The sequence below is a fragment of the Sander lucioperca genome, chromosome 13 (assembly GCF_008315115.2).
Source record: "Sander lucioperca isolate FBNREF2018 chromosome 13, SLUC_FBN_1.2, whole genome shotgun sequence".
NCBI lineage: Eukaryota > Metazoa > Chordata > Actinopteri > Perciformes > Percidae > Sander > Sander lucioperca.
Window position 1 is genome coordinate 15,070,374 of NC_050185.1, and position 16,563 is coordinate 15,086,936.

Below are 16,563 nucleotides of genomic sequence, written 5' to 3' on the forward strand. Positions count from 1 at the left end.
CACTCCCTGATTATCCTCAGGTCTGTCTCTTGTGTGTTATCTGGCTTCATTTCCACGTCTGCTCCTCCGGCTCTTTAGTGCAGCCAAGGTGAAATGGTGCACGGAGGGAACAAGGTCTCTGACTGTCAGCTACTGAAATACATTCAGCCCCTGCTCTGCTGCTCCACTAAAGGCCTTCCACAAGCTTTTCTAAACAAGTTTCAATTCCACAACCTTTGCCCGTGTCAGTCCAAATAAACAGATTCAAGGATGTGGCTCACATACTGAGGGGCAAGAATAAGACAGAGACAAGAAAGAAAATGTGGGGAGAGGAGAGGAGAGGAGAGGAGAGGAGAGGAGAGGAGAGGAGAGGAGAGGAGAGGAGAGGAGAAGAGAGGAGAGGAGAGGAGAGATGTTGAGGTAAGAGCTCTAGTGCATCTTATTTAGTGCCACAAATGTTCTGCTCCACTACCTCTTTCTTTCCTTTGTGACTGAAAATTGGATGTTTGGCAACAAATTAAGAGAGGCCATTGATTATATTCAATTTATATAAGATTAGACAGCATTTTTTACTTTGCAGCTTGACATATAAAAGAAAGCAGGGATTGAGTACTACTGAGGGAGCGGAGACTGAAGCAGTAGAGACAATTTAAGGAGGCGGCTTACAGATCTTTCAAAGGCACCAAACACATAATTTAAAATGTATCTCAGCAGGATTTTTTGAAGCTCAAACAGTAAGACTAGAGATCTTCCTTTGATACAGCTGATTACAATACACCTACATATTACTCACTGGATATAAGCTCCTACTTGTTGGAGGTTGTCTGAGGGGCTGGCTGTAAAAAGGGCAGCGACTCCCCTGTCTCGCCACTCCTCGACCACTCACGAGGTGAAATAGGACAATCAATGCTGAGTCAATAAAAACAATAGCACTAAATCACCGTTTTCTTTGACGAACGCTAATGAGCCTTCACCGTTTGCCGCACAGATACTTTAAAAATAGAAAGATTGCACTTACAGTACAGTCGATGGCTGTGTCAGGATAACAAAAGCGTTTTAGCTTAATTAACATTCTCAGGAGAGCGCAGGGGTGTCTTTGGATGCTCTACCTACAAATAACTACATTTTCATTCACAGCAGGAATTTGGAACACTGCTGTATTGGGCTGTAAGGTTTCATGTTGTTGCACACTGATCAGCACTAACTATCTGTGCTGCAGCTGCCTGTGTTCATAGGTTGATTTTTCTGCATTTAAGAAATTGAAAGCATTTCAGGCAAAATAACATTCCAGCACTTGTTTCATTTCCCATAATATCATTTTTTTTTTCTAGCACTTAAAAATGATTTCATACTAGAGCACATATCCTGGTTACAATTTAAAAGCTAAGTTTGCCCTAAGCTGCACACTGCTAAGAGAGTGACTTTGTTGCATAAACAGATGAATGAAGAATAGAAACCTTATCAGGGTCATGGCTGTCTGCTGAAATGTGTCTTGCAGAGACTTAGGAAGGAGACACAGCGACACCATGGCCAGTCCATCGCACAATAACACAGATACAGACTCTGATAGTCCTACCTTTGGGCAACTTACCATTTTCAGTATGCTTCATTTGGATGCCTTTGTGAACCAGGAAGAAACACATAATAACAGAGGGATTTTTTTTTTTTTTATCATCACACTTACAGTAGACGTCCACCCTGATGGACTTGATGGCAGGGGATCCAAGGCCGTTTTCAGCCTTGCAGTAGTAGCGACCTCCCTGGGTCCTCAGGATCTTTGCAATGTGCAGCGTCTCGTTGAACACACTGGAGTCCTGGAAGCGGTCCGACACACTGCCTGCTGTCTTGGTCCATCGGATCTGGGAAGTACAAATGGTAGAAATGATTATACTTTCCGGTCTGATATAGAGGGAGACGGTCCAACACAGCTTCAGGTAGGAAGTAGATATAGGGCCCTATCTTGCACCCGGCGCAGCGCAGAGCCCGATGCAAGTGTCTTTGCTAGTTTAAGACCGACGCAGTTGTCAATTTCCCATCCAGCGCCCACGTGGTTTAACCCTTGTCTTGTCTTACCGTCAACCGTGCAACTTTGTTTTTCTGTGCAAAAATTGTAACTTTTTTCAATGTTTTGGTCGTCTTTTTTGACACTTTTGTCGCTTTTCCCGATGTTTTGGAAATGTTTTGACGTTTTAGTCACTTTTTCTGATGTTTTATCGATTTTTTCCGGCGCTTTTTCTGACATTTTTTTATACAAAAAAATTTCAAATGCTATAAATTTGACTAAAACACCCAAATTCAATGACAGTAGTGAGCTGATCATTTAATTTACTTGCGAAGAGCGTTGTATGGAACCATCCACGTTTTTTCTTTCGACAATTCAGTTGAAAGAAACCCACATTTCTGATATAGAAACGTTTTGGAAACGGGTCAACCGAGGACAACACAAGGGTTAAATAGCAAATGCACCTGCGCCCATCTTTGCACCCATGGGCGTGCTGGTCTTACAGGGAGGTGTGTTCAGGTGAATTCTTGGCGTATTGCTATCTTGAGGCAGCAGGAAGTGATCGCGCCATTGACCAACAAAAACCTGCTCTAAAGTCAATAATGCAAAAAGCATTTCATTGTTATTTTAACAGTGCATTAGTAAAATGCGCCTAGGCTTGTGCACAGCGTGCACACCCTATGCTTGTTAGGGTTCCAGACCAGCTGGGAAAACAAGAATAGAAAAAATAAAAAAATAAAAATAAATAAATAACCCTGTTACCGTACAGGACCTTCATTAACTATGAAATTCATTAAGAAGTTTGATAGCCTGTGGAACAAAAGACAAGATCAAGATCATAATAGCAATGTGCCAAGGTACAACCGCGCCTGGCTTTTAAAGGGAATGGGAGATGACACTCTGATTGGTTTATTGCATGTTACGCCCAAAACACACCTATGATTAATTAAGTACAACCATTTTGAACCATGAGCCTGGCACACAGACCCTTTTTTCCACCGTTAAACTAGCAAAAGTGGATTCGCACACGCCCTAAACGCACCTGCGACAGGCGCTTCACGCCGTGCACTTAGATCATTAAAATAGGCCCCATAACGTATAAATCAAGATGTTACTGTACATTGTTCAAATAATATCCAGTATTCTAATACTAGCTTGCTAATACAGGCCTGGTAAAAAACACTGAAGTGATGCAATTACCTGCACTTTTGTTCGTAAAAAAAACAACCTTGCAGCAACTTTTTTGATCAAGAGAACAGGTACGCATGAAGGATGTATTGAGTTTGCATAAAGAGCAAACAAAATGTTTGCGTTTTTAAACTTCAGTTTTTGTACGGATTAAAGAAACAAGATACAACACTTTAATGAGTGACATTTTAAGGTGCTGGTAGGCAGATTTTGTTACCATTGGACAGAGCCAATCTAGTTTTTCCCTCTGTTTCTGGTTTTACGCTAAGGTAAGCTAAGCGTAAGTCTGTAGTTTCATATTTATCTATTAACAAACATGAGAGCTGTATTAATGTTCACATTTCCCAAAACATTAAACTATTCTCTTAAGACAGGAGATGATCAGAAAACAGACTTCTTTTAAAAACCATAACGAAGCATGCCTATAAAATCAGGAGGAAATTAGAAATACAGTAAAGGCCTGTTTCAAATAATGGTTTGTTTCTCTCTATTTGAGAACAGGACATTATTCAAGAATGTGCAGAAGATTAAAATGAAGTTCTTTAACGCACGTTTGTTATACTGTCTTGTGTTTTTGACAAGATTCTGTATCTAATGCAATGCATAGGCAACTGTTGAAGAACATCCTGTATTAAACAAAAATTGCTGTAATGTTCTTCGGTGAAATATCACAGTATAAATGAGGACTTGCAAGCTGAAAATCTTCCGCTAATCAATCCTCTAGTCTTTCCTCTATTCCACACCAAACTGACCTCGGCGTGGCCTTCTCAGCATGAGTACCTTTCACTATCTGATGAGACCCGGTTAGCCCATGGCATTGAGGTGTAATGAAAGGTGAAATAGTATTACTCTCCAACATGAGGTTATAATTGACTCTCCATCATCTCCTCCTGTCCTCATTTGAGCATAGAGCATGAACAGGTACTGTGACAACTCTGGCCTGGGGGCCACACAACCAGCACTACCGAGCATAAAGCTCCATTCAATCCCTCATCCTAAGCAAGCCACAGATGGACTGGCTTTGCCTGCAAAACCTCCCATATCTCTGTCTCGGCGCGCGCGGGGGGGTGGGGTTCGAATTAGATTCCAAATTCTCCACACTGTATGGTGATAGCATCATCTTGGATACTGATAGCATCCTATTTTACAGAGATAAGATCAGATGGAACAGGGATATCACTGCATGGAGGGATGAAGATTGGGTGCTATCATGGGAGGTAGCCGCTGTGCAGCTCTAGCCGTGGGGGTTTAACCATGACGACTCCAGCCCGAGGTTACGACAGCTTGAAGTTTGGTCATTTTCCAAACTGATAGGAGAAAGGAAATGAAAGGGTGGGTGGCCCAAACCATGATAATGGTGCACTACCAGAGGCTTTTTTTTCAGAGCTCAGGGCTAGAAGATGACAAGGAGAGGAATTCACATGCAGAAAAAGTTTATCAGAGGAGTTTCAGATTCTCTGTGTTGCTCGGGGTGTTACTGTTCAGAGTGGCAGAAACAAATTAGCCACCCTGAAATTCAAAGACTGTGTGTGTGCTATATTTCTCTCTTTCATCGACCTCTTTTTCTGGGGGAAAAAAAAAAAAAAAAAAAAAAAAAGGACAAAGCCTGTAGCTAGCCCGAGCTTCTGTCCCATCCGTTTATATAGCCTTTAAGTGGATATATTACCATTAAAAATAAATGAATACACTGCACTGAAAAGGTTTCACTTGGCCTGTTTCAAATGCATCAAGAGACATTGAGAGAAAGCACTCCATTAAAAAGCCCAAAGTCAGCAGTTGATCGATGCTAAAGCCCCTCTGTTAGAAAATCTGGAGCCCTATTATAACAGTTAGGGACATCATGAGTTCAGCAAAACAAGCCCCAAAGTTAAATAAGTTATGATTATAAATTAGATGGAGCAAAGTTTTCGAATTCTGTGTCTGTGCTCTGGATCCCCTCATGCAAATACAAAGCAAGCTGGCTTATGGCGACCTCAGCAGAATTCAATATTCTCCCAGCTTATACCCCCAGTCATTTCCTTTGCCTTTTGTGTAAAGAGCTTTGAATTTTAGAAAAGCACAGTATCAATAATGCATTGTTGGAGTGACACTAAGAAGTGGGTATTCAAATAACTATTCATACTTTCAAAAGGAATGTGCTGCTGTTTGTTTCACGAGGGCAGCAGACCACATTTTTGGTGAGCTTTCAACTCACCCTGAAGCTATTTTCATTCCTCTACTCCTTTGACTTTTCACATCTGAGCACCTCTACCCACAGGGGGAGTCCTGAAGTACGCCTGGTGAGAACAGTTTGACCCTCTTCACTCTCCTCAGTGCAATGCAAATACTCTTGATCTGAGAGGAGGTGGCGGATTTGAGCAATATGATAATCGCTGCTTCTAGCATTCCCAGACAGCCTGGCTGAGTTTTTTGGGCTTTCTCATTCCACAGCTGAAACTCTTTAGGTGCTCATAAGTATACACTGGGGAATAAGTCAAACTGCCCAAGATGTACCACCGAGCCGCTGTTTGATGGCGGAAACGTATTAGTCCTGTATGTCCCTTGCAATTACAAGTGTGCATATATTATAAGCATGAAATGTAAATTATGTCTGGTTTCCATGTTTCACCTCACATATAATAGTTTAGTTAAGGAAAAAAAGGAGTCTACTTTTTAAAAAAGCATCGAAAACATGACACCATTTAGTTCCACAGGGAAAAGCAGTGTCAACACAATAATACCGCCATTCCATCTTAAATCAGACATCCCAATAGAAAGATCAACATTTGCTTAAAAGGAAAGTAGAAGCCCGTCTAGATTAGTATCCAACTGAAAATCCCAGCAGTGTTCGAGACCACACATGCTGTCATGGCAAGAGCTAATTAAAATGCGCCCAGTGTCTGTTGTTATGCAGGGATCATATGCTGGAGCACGCGTCTTCGGTGAATCTCCCATAATGCCTGCTGTGACGTTTCCCTCTCCCTAACAACAGACTGGTTTCTAATTGCTTGCCATCTTTTCTTTTTCGGCACTGATGGTGGTATGTGCCACTCGGTGGTGCAGCCAAGTGTGGCTAAGCATGACAATCAGCGATCAGAAGAAGCAACAGGAGGTCCAAATTACAAATTGTGAGTGCAAAGACTCTACAGGTCTATGTTAGAAAACACTGGCCCCTCGTAAAAAACTGGATGACAATATGAAACACGCCGTAGTTAAGTCTGATATCCATATGTAACCGTTTATCCTATTCAGGCTAGCGGGGGGGCATAGTTTTGCAGGTGCCGTTTTTTATTAAATCGGGTGCCAAGTGGAAAAAAAAATTGCTGTTGCTACTGATGGTAGCTTGGCTAGGTTAGTGCAGGATGTCCCTTGTCGCGCTAATGACAATTCTCTCTGACCAATCAGTGGCCTGCAGTGTTTTAACTCCACCTTTTAGTATCGCCTCAGCTCGCTCGGTAACTCCGAGGTATTACCCAAAGAAGTACCAAGTACCAGGTACTATCCACTATTCACTTTTGCTAATGTGTAACAAACTGAAGTGAACTGAACTGGAGTGCTTAGTGGAAACGTGACTACAGAGACAGACGATCATTCATGTTCACATGTACGGGGGTTTAGTGTCAACAATGAAGCTACTGTAACTTGCAAGTCTTTGGATTGTTGGTAGATTGCCGGGGAGACCCGAGGAGAACCCATACTAACAGGGGGGACATGCAAAGTCCACACAAAAGGGCCCAAGCAAGCCAGAGGGTTCAAACCCAGAACCCACTGGGTGTAAAGCAACAGTGCTAACCACTGCATCACCATGCTGCCCAGTCTTTGATATACAAATGAATAAAAAAATCAGAAATTTGAATATTGAATAGGAAACGCACACTGACAAACGTTTCGCCTTGGTGTTGAACTACATGCGGTATGTTTGTGTGCTGCAGTTGAAGTCACTTTTAAGACATAAATGACTGTGGGTGAATTGGACAGGCTGTGGTTCAAGGGGAAGCTCTGTTGCGGTGCCTCTTCTGATGCTGCAGTTTGTATGGCAAACACTGCAAAAATTAGGAAGCTAAATATTATATATTTAAAAAAGCACCATCTGCTAAAGACACCAGCAATATAGGCTAACTGTCATGGGAGCATCCAAAACAGATCACATACTACTCAGATTCACAGTATAAAACAGAATGTCCCAGGGCCCGAGGTCAGCTTATTTGTACTCGCTGACCCGTGGCGCTGCGATTTGAATCTGGCCAGCCAATAATTGAAACAAAAAAAAGGTGTTTGCATTGTGGTGTTGCTGGCTATTGGAGCCTGGTACTCAAACAAAGTAGTGTGGACATAATGGATGGAGGCCAGGGCAAGGGAGACGGGGGCAGATGGCTTTATTATCAGGGACTCTTTGATGTCTGTTCACGACATCAAAGACAATGAACGAAGCTGGAGGACAGGGGCCATGAAAGTATGAACAGATGAAGCTGTATGCGTATGTGGTGTTCTGATACAGAGACAAAGAGAAGGAGTTATGGTGGGACAACAGAAAGAAATAGGGAAAGGGTATATTATTATCTTTAAATTCGATGGAGGCAGGGCTAAATCTTATATATTTTCAGTATTGATTATTTATTAATTGTCTGATTAATTGTTTAATTCTTTCATCTAAAAAACTGTCAAGAAAATTTCATTGTTTCAGAAACCTTAGGGGATATTCAATTTCCATTGATACAAAACAGCATATCTTCACATTTGAGAAGCTGTAACAGCTGATGCTTGGCAACTCAGCTTAATAAATGGTTGTGGACTCGGTTATCAAAATGGTAGATTAACTTCATGTCCATCGACCAATTGATTAATCAGTCGATGGATCGTTTCAGCAATATATGGAGAGAGATGGTATAGAGAGAGAGAGAGAGAGAGAGAGAGAGAGAGAGAGAGAGAGGGAGAGAGAGAGAGAGAGAGAGAGAGAGAGATTTGCATTTTTTAAAAAAAAATTTTTAAGATTATTTTTGGGGTTTGTATTGCCTTCATTGATAGGACAAATTAAGTCAGGAAAGTGGGAGAGAGAGGGGGATGACATGCAGCAAAGGGCCACAGGTTGGAACTGAATGCACATCTGCTGCAACTAGGACTGAGCCTCTGTACATGGGGCACACACTCATCCAGGTGAGCTAACCAGGGCATGTTAGTCTTTTATAGATATTGATAGTCAGGAGAAGCACCGGGAATGAAATAATATATATATATATATTTTTTTTTTTATTTCGAAACAGAGCCAATTCCAGACAAATTACTTTAATTGTCAATTAATCGATCAATTCACTCCCTACTTATTCAATTAATCCTTTAATCCTCATTGCTCATTGCAGGTAACCTGCTAAACATCAGAATGTTAGCATGTTGATTAAGCACCACTGTGCCTCAAAGAGCCACTAGCACGGCTGCAGATACTTACTGTAGTTTTGTTGTTTGATAAGTGAACAGTTAATTGATTATCGATATTGTTGTGGATTAATTCTCTGTTGATCGACTACTAAGAAAATGGACTTGCTAGTGTTTGCACAGAGATCAAAAGCAGAGAGCGAAGGGAGAAGCACTGGCCACAGCTATGATTTTCTGTCTCATCCTTCTCCTCAGAGAGCCAAGTTCCACAAATCCTTCCAGTGACCTCTGCACGATGCATCCATGACAATTTAACTTCATTGCCCTCCGAGCCTGCCAGATGTCAGCAGTCCCAGTCTTCCCGCACAGCCCTTAGTAACACCTTGAAATGCCAAACCCACAAGGCACAGCGGGAAAAAAAGCACATATTATACGGTGTGCTTGTGACTGACAGGGACATATATTTATTTGACAATTAAATGGGAAGGCAGACAAGTGTTTCCGCTGCCATTTGTGAGTGTGTGTTTCTTTGTGTGTTAGGTCGGATGCACGTATGATTTTATTATTAGAAAGCCTCTGTTTTTTCCTCCGAGGTGAGTGGGCGTTTGTGTGCTGGGATGACAGAGAGGCCTGTGAGGAAGCTGCTGCCTGGTTGGACAGAATCCAGAGACTCCATCAGTGAGAAGGCCTGAGGGGCGTCTATGTAATTTAAGAAGTGTGCATATTGATAGACGTGAAGAATTAAACGGTGGCGAAATTGCCAACCGTGGCCCCATTTACTCTGTGGTTGGTCCTTTGTGGTGCTGATGTTGTACTTGGCACAACACCACTAGGTCTATGTATCATCATGGGAGCTAGCAGTATCTCAGAGCCAGAGATAGAGACGGAAATCTGGACAGTAACGATGAAAAAAGCTATTTTGTGATTTGCTAATGCAGAACTAATTAAAACGATTCACAGTGACTTGGCCCCCTGTGATATTGTGGTGCAGGTGGAAAGTGTGGCTTAAGTTATTCCTGGTATGGAAGTTGTACAAGAAAACAAAATTGAGAATGATACTACAGAGAGGAGAAAGTGTTTTCCCATTAATCTTAGGTGTAGATCATTGGCGGCTCCAGGGGCGGGTTTACAGGGCTTAAGCCCTGAATGTTTTCAGCAAAGCACAGAATCTTTGACTGTTCATCACGCATTGCTTTTTTTTGGTACTCAACCCAGATCATAGCTGTGTAGGTACAAATGGGTTTTAAACGAAGTGCTGATGAACAGAAAACAAAGAGCAGGCAGACCTGGTAAGGTCTATGCCGAGCTGCAGGTCTGTGTGTTTTCTGCAAAAATGTGCCTATTCTAATGAAAAGTGAAAGAACAAGATATGGAGGATACCTGACCTGATGATCTGACAACCCTCAGGTTATACTACACATGGACAGCTATCTAAAGCACAGCATTGGCAGTAATGCCTGCAAGATGAATAACCGGTTGCAGTGGCGGTAGGTATTTATAGTTAAACTATTTAAACATCACATGGTTCAATTAAAAATCTTCACTGGGTTCAACTAACATCAGTCAGGTGATTTGGAGTTTAAATTTAGTGTGAGGTATTAGTAAACTCATTTATATTGCTCAAATGTGTCATTTTGTTTCAAATATATTTTATTGTGAAGAGCTGGGTCCTCAAGCATGGCATCCAGATAAACATGAATCTTTTTTTCTTTCTTTTTTTTTAAAGCAAACAAACATATATCAAAGAACTAAAGAGTGAGCAACAGAACAAGAACAGAGTGGCCCTCATAAGGAGTGCTACCTTATGTCGCATGTAGCGCACGGTATATACTGGATTTGAATTGCTTTAGTCTTTCAGGCAGGAGATTAAGCGGTGTTTTTGTCAGCTCAGTTAGCCAGAATGTTAACATTAGGCACTTCTTTCTTCTTCCATAATAGAAAATAGAAGCATTGCTGCTACATGCGGTCTCCTCAGCCCTTCCGATATTCCAATATATAAATAATACTATGTCAGGTTCTGCCCCCACCAAACAAAACCGTTGAAAATAATCTAAATCAAATGTGTCACTTTGAAATTGATGTAAATATCAAAATCGAAAGACGTAAGACATCGGCTCTCTTTTTAGAGGAACCAAAGTGTCAGTAACATCTTAGCTTATAAGAATGTATCTTCCTGACATCTGTAAATTATGTAGCATTAATGCTTAAGATAAGATCATTTGTGCCAAAGATGTTTAGTGTACATAGTTTGACTAACCCCACCCCACTTGATCAGGAGTTATTGTTGTTTGGGTCTTTCTAACATGGACATTATTTATAATGTGCAAACGTTGCCACAGCAAATCTAAAAGATTTGAGTTGTGCAGTCAACAGACGGAAAGAGAGGACAGAATCTCAAGGGAAGTTTTCAAATGGATTATCACACACAGTGTAGCATATTACCTTCTGATTATTTTCTATACATTTTCGTGACATTTATTCTGAAAATCTATCACATGTATCAGATTTATAGTAACAAAACAAAATATATTTTTAAAATCTGAACAAAAATAGCAAAAACATATAGAAAACATTTAGCCATGTCAAGATATACTATTTCAGAAAAAGAAAAACACACACACACACACACACACACACACACACACACACACACACACACACACAGTTCATACTGTCTAACAAAATAATGTCCCTATCAAAGGTGAAAGCAAAGTCTGTGCCCATGTCATTAATTATGACAGAACGCACTGAGAATGCACTACAGCCTTTGCAAAGAGCACTGATTACATTTCCCCATGTATCCTGTTAAAAGATGAAGAAACTCAACTCAATTAAAATGTGGAAATTTGGGGGCGAAGAAAGACTCAGAACATGTTCTGAGAATTAATATTTAACTCCAATGAAAGGATGAGCTGTTAAGGCTGTATTCACTTGCGTGTGTGTTTCCGACGAGGTCGCATACCCTTGTGTTTTTCCACCAACATTACAAAACCAGCCGTAGGACTACTGCCACCCCAGATAACCTCGCCGGCTTCCGAAACCACTCAGAATGAGTGTCATTGCCCCCCTGGACCCATGCCACTACCAGAGGGGGACAAAGCTGACACATCCAAAGTCCGGGGAGACACAGCCGAGACCCGCTGCGCCAGGGGATCTGCGTGAGTCTCATAATGACTCGGTTTCAAAGGAGAGGACTGCCTCTCCTGCGACACAGCCATGCAGGGCTTTTGATCTCCCACTCTCTTCTTCCCCCCTCCCCTCCCCTTGCTCTGCTCTGGTTTTCAGAAAGTCTAATTAATAGGAAAGACAGAGATGATGAGTACGAAGTTGTCCCCCTGACAACTAGCGGAGATGAACGGTGTGTCTGAACCTCTCGCTAATTGAAGAGGCCTCACCTTTTCAATTGAAATATAAAAATCAATATGCTCTTTTGCTTTGGCATCCAGACGGGAAGTGTACGAGCTAATCGCCCCGTCTATGAATCAAAAGGGGAATTATATTAATTCAGGTAAATAAGCTCAGTTCTGTGCGGAGATAGTGCTGAATTCGTTTGTGTTATCAAGCAAATTGGAAACAACATTCGATAAATGTTCGAAAGGTTAGTGTGTGCAAATCCTGCCCGGATTAATATGAGATGGAAATGTGATGGTCAGGTCATTTGTGGCAGAGCTGACATTTATACCTGCGTGGATCAAGTTAGTTGGTATTTTTGTTGAATCAAGTAGATGAAATTGTGTTTCTACTTTTGTCTTACTTATTTTAACATATCTTTTTTATATACCTACTTCTTGAATTTGAATGAGAACGGCAATAAGTAGAAGGCACAACAAGAACAAATGAACAGCCTTTTTTCTTTAGAAAAAGGTGGAAGCTTTTTTATTAGTTCAGATAACCACAGTAAATAAAAAGAGTTTGAGGAAGAACTCTTTCTCAGATGCCGAGGACCCACTTTTCACTGTGGCCTGCTTCTGGCAAGTTACGTTTCTGTTTTGGCAGATGTTTCGCCTGTTTTGTTTCTGCATTCTCATTAGACTCGGAAGCTTTCATTATCACCATGCAGGTGCACAATGCAACCTAAACCGTCAATAATTAAAGGATTAAACTTTTAAGCTGGTTTAGTGCTGAGGTATGTGGTGTGCCACTCAATGGCGCTAATACAGAATTAAAATAAAAGCTGCTGAAGGAGAGTGAAGAAAGGAGAAACAGACAGGAAGGGGAGACAGGCTACAAAATTAGAATCTTGTCCCATGATTCCCTTGTGTAGCTATTTTTGCCCGCGCTGTCAGTAAAGGGCGGACGAAAAGGTAGCGAGTTCCTAACCTGTGGTCGAGGATGCCCCGTCACCAGACAGGTGAGCTCCAGGGTCTCTCCCTCTCGGATGGTGTAGACTCTCTCCGTGTGCCTCTCCTCCTCAACATTACAGGCATGCCCTGAGTGTATGATGCGCACGGTTGGAGGTGCTGTGGAGGAAGAAAAAGCACAAAGTGTCTTAGCATTGTGGTTATTTCAGAAGGAATGAGTAGTTCAGCATGTTGTGGCCACATTTGTACTGCACACAAGGGGGGGCAGGGGTATTTGAACAAAAAACAACATTGTGATTGACACATTTTACTTTTGTAGCATTCACCTTGGTTTAGCTTTTTAAACATTGCAAGTATATCAAATACAAAGTCGAGGGAAGCTACTTTGGAAAAATGATTCACTGCTTATGTAGTTTTTATTTGAAGTAACTTGTGAGAGTATCACTTTCACAGACGTAGTACTGATAGGGCTCGTGCTTCCGAGCGTGTTGTCAAAAAGTGATTCAAAAATGGTGTAAGACTCTTTTTTATTCTTCAGCAAATCTTATATACGTCAAGCATGTTTTCTTTAGTAAGTGGCATTAGTTAGTGCACAAGATGAACAAATGGTTCTTTTTTATTTACACTAACAAAGATGAAACATTAAAAAAGCAACTCTTTTTACTGTATGTATCTATGCATTTGTATGTAAATTGGTAGCATAACTGAAAAATCATGCTACTAGTTTGCACTACAAAGTAATTTACTATGCAACCTGAGCATGCATCTTAAAGGCATAATGCACACTTTCATAGATTGTACTAATTGCAGAAAAAAAGTAAACTAATTACATTCAAGGTTAATTAACAGGTCTTTTAATACAATGACAAGTTAATGTTGAGATAAATGCTAGTTGCCTGATGCTACTTCAGCAGTATTGTTATTATAAGAGGTGTCAAAAGCCCACACATTGTTTTATATTTTATTTATTTCTGTCACTTTAAGTCAATATTTCACATTGTGACCCTCTACAGTACAGTATCTGCAGACCTTTACTGATGCACCTTGGCCCCAGTCACGCTAAATTACAGTTTGGAGAAAAGAGATTCAGTAGCCATGACAACAGCAGTTACCAATCAGTATCACTCCACTTGAATTCAAATTGACACTCAGTTTGCATCTTAACCAAATTACTGAATGTAAGCAGCAATAATTCAAATACAGTGTCATGTAGATGGACAACTGTGTACAAATTGATGGTAGGCTGCAAAACAAGTAATGTTCTGTCTCCTTATCCTCCTCACTTATTCGCTTTGGGAAAATATCAGAATAAAATTACAACTCGGTGGCCGGGTTAGCTCAGTTGGTAGAGCGGGCACACATATGTAGAGGTTTGCTCCTCGACGCAGCGGCCACGGGTTCCACTCCAACCTGTGGCCCTTTGCTGCATATCATTCCCCTCTCTCTCCCTTTCATGTCTTCATCTGTCCTGTGAAAATAAAGGCCTAAAAAAATGCCCAAAAAATAATCTTAAAAAAAAAAAAAATTACAACTCGGTGTAATTACATGCCAGAAGGGTTTCATTACAAAACCTTGCACATGTAAACACAGTATGAAAAAGAAAATTATCTCAAATGAATCAGTCATGACTCAACGCATTATCATTTTGTAAGTAAATGTCTTAAGGTCTAATCTAAAAAAAAAATCAACTGTCATTCGACCATAAGGAGAGTGGGCGTCCATACTTAAATTGTTGGATCGGAACAGGACTCATTATTTAACACATCATTTCTTAATGTAATACAATTAGGGATATAAAAATTCCAGAAACTGTGATAGGCTATGTGCAAATTAAACTCACTATTCAGCAGCACAGGCATACTGCAGTAAAAGTTCATGGCAGAACAACTCTACTCAACTACCCACAGCTGTCTGTCCACAGCTGCAGTTACTGCACTGGTGTTTCTCTCCACCATTAGCTGACCCTTGTGAGTCAGTAAGGACATTTCAATCCGTCCACAACCCAACGCAGAAGGGAGGAACGTGTCATCTTAGGTAAACCGCCCCAAAACGCTCAGTTCCACTGAGCTGTAAAAGCGGAGTTGCATGTAACCGACCCCTGACAATACTAGCATCTGTAAAGCATTTATCCCTCTCCAACTTACATGATTAGGGAAGAGGTTTGGGATGAGATGATTTAGAGAGCGGGTACAGGATATGATTAGGAGGAGGACTACACATTTCTGAAAAAGAAAAAAAAAAAGAAATCAGGAATCACAAGGAGTTACAGACTGTAGTGTGCCTTTCATGTTAGAGGAGCTGCTTCCTGTGAGAGCCTCTCTCGGCAGACTCAGCCCCGGCAGCAGATTCAGTTCTACCTCTATCAAGGCTGCGATGCTAATGAGCGTGGCGACACTCCTCCCTAACGCTGCATTGGGAGTCTCAGCCAGAGTGCATCCTTAGCCACACGCTAACCACTTGTCCCTCCCTGTTACCAACCATGCTGTTTGTCTCATTCAGCATGTCAGCTTAATGCCCAGTCATGCTTGCCCTGCCCGTCTAAATGCTAAGCAGATTGACGAACACACTGACACGGATGCTAACTGGCTACTCATAAAGCCGTGTTGGACCTGTCTTGCTCCAACCCCTCATCGTCGTCCTATCTCCGTTTGTGGATGAATACACTAGTGGTGAACTCCACAGGGAGGGGATAAGGGCTTGAGAAATAGGCTCAGTGTAAGGGAGCTTCACGCAAGGCTGCCACTTGAAACAAAAAAGGGCTGGGAAACAAGGCCCCAGGGCACTCGACGAACAAAGTACTAATGCCATTTACTCCAATGAGCCAGTATCTCTGCAGCATACCATCAGTCCTGGAGGTAAGTAGGGAAACACCCGTAATTAATGATCTTCAAGCAGCTACTGCAACGGCCACACACACACACACACACACACACACACACACACAAACACACAAACACACACACAAACATACACTTGTTCTTTATGCAGACAACACTAAGCTCACAGCGACAAAAGCAAATAACCCTCTCTTTAAGCATGCATAATGAGCGCCATAATGTTCTCACATATCCTTGTATAGCTAAGACCTCAGCTGAGATCACTTGGCCCAAAGCATAAAAGTAAAATAACTGTCATTACTACATAATTTCCTGTTTGCTTAGTTTTCATGAGAGCCACTTCATACTGACAGTAACTACTCATATATTCAGAACAGAAATGACATTAATGCCCTGGGACTTGGGGTTGCACAAAGTGAGATGTCAACGCGCTGACAGGTTTGAGATAAAAGATGTCCATGGGTGATAAACAAAGCTTTGAACACATCATAGCAGGCCAGACACAGCTGGGTAAAAACCTTAACATCATAACTGTATCCCATACAAGTTCATTATGGGGACAATGATTCTGTTTTATATATTGGAAATGTTATGGTGTAATGGAAATGTCTTTTAATTGTTAAGTCTGTTTGTTGGTCAATAATGGCGTTTTCACACATACCTCATTTGGTCCGGACTTTCGGACTTTTTAGTTTGATCCGAACCAAAATTAGAGGTGTGAAACCTCCCCCGGACCACGGTCCGGATCAAAAGACCAAATTTTGGTCCGACCAAAAGAGGTGGTCTCGGTCCGGACCAAACTGAACCATGGTCCGGTTCGTTTACAGTGTGAAAGCATTTTTTGGATGGTTTGGACTTTCGGACCAAATACAAGAAGCTCTGGCAGGCTCTCCTTGTGTTACAAGAC

At 41.5% G+C, this 16,563-nt stretch overlaps 1 protein-coding gene across 5 annotated transcripts in view; it reads right to left on the reverse strand.

The window, feature by feature from the left end:
- The window catches only part of LOC116066172 (MAM domain-containing glycosylphosphatidylinositol anchor protein 2), a 182,270-nt gene that overhangs the window by 110,604 nt on the left and 55,103 nt on the right, over positions 1-16,563 (reverse strand). For all 5 annotated transcript variants that reach the window (XM_036008975.1, XM_036008976.1, XM_031322067.2 and 2 more), the window contains 2 exons: positions 12,839-12,978; positions 1,664-1,838 (listed from right to left, as the gene is read on the reverse strand). In XM_036008975.1, the coding sequence (XP_035864868.1) occupies positions 1,664-1,838; positions 12,839-12,978 (315 nt within the window). The remainder of the gene's footprint in view (positions 1-1,663; positions 1,839-12,838; positions 12,979-16,563) is intronic.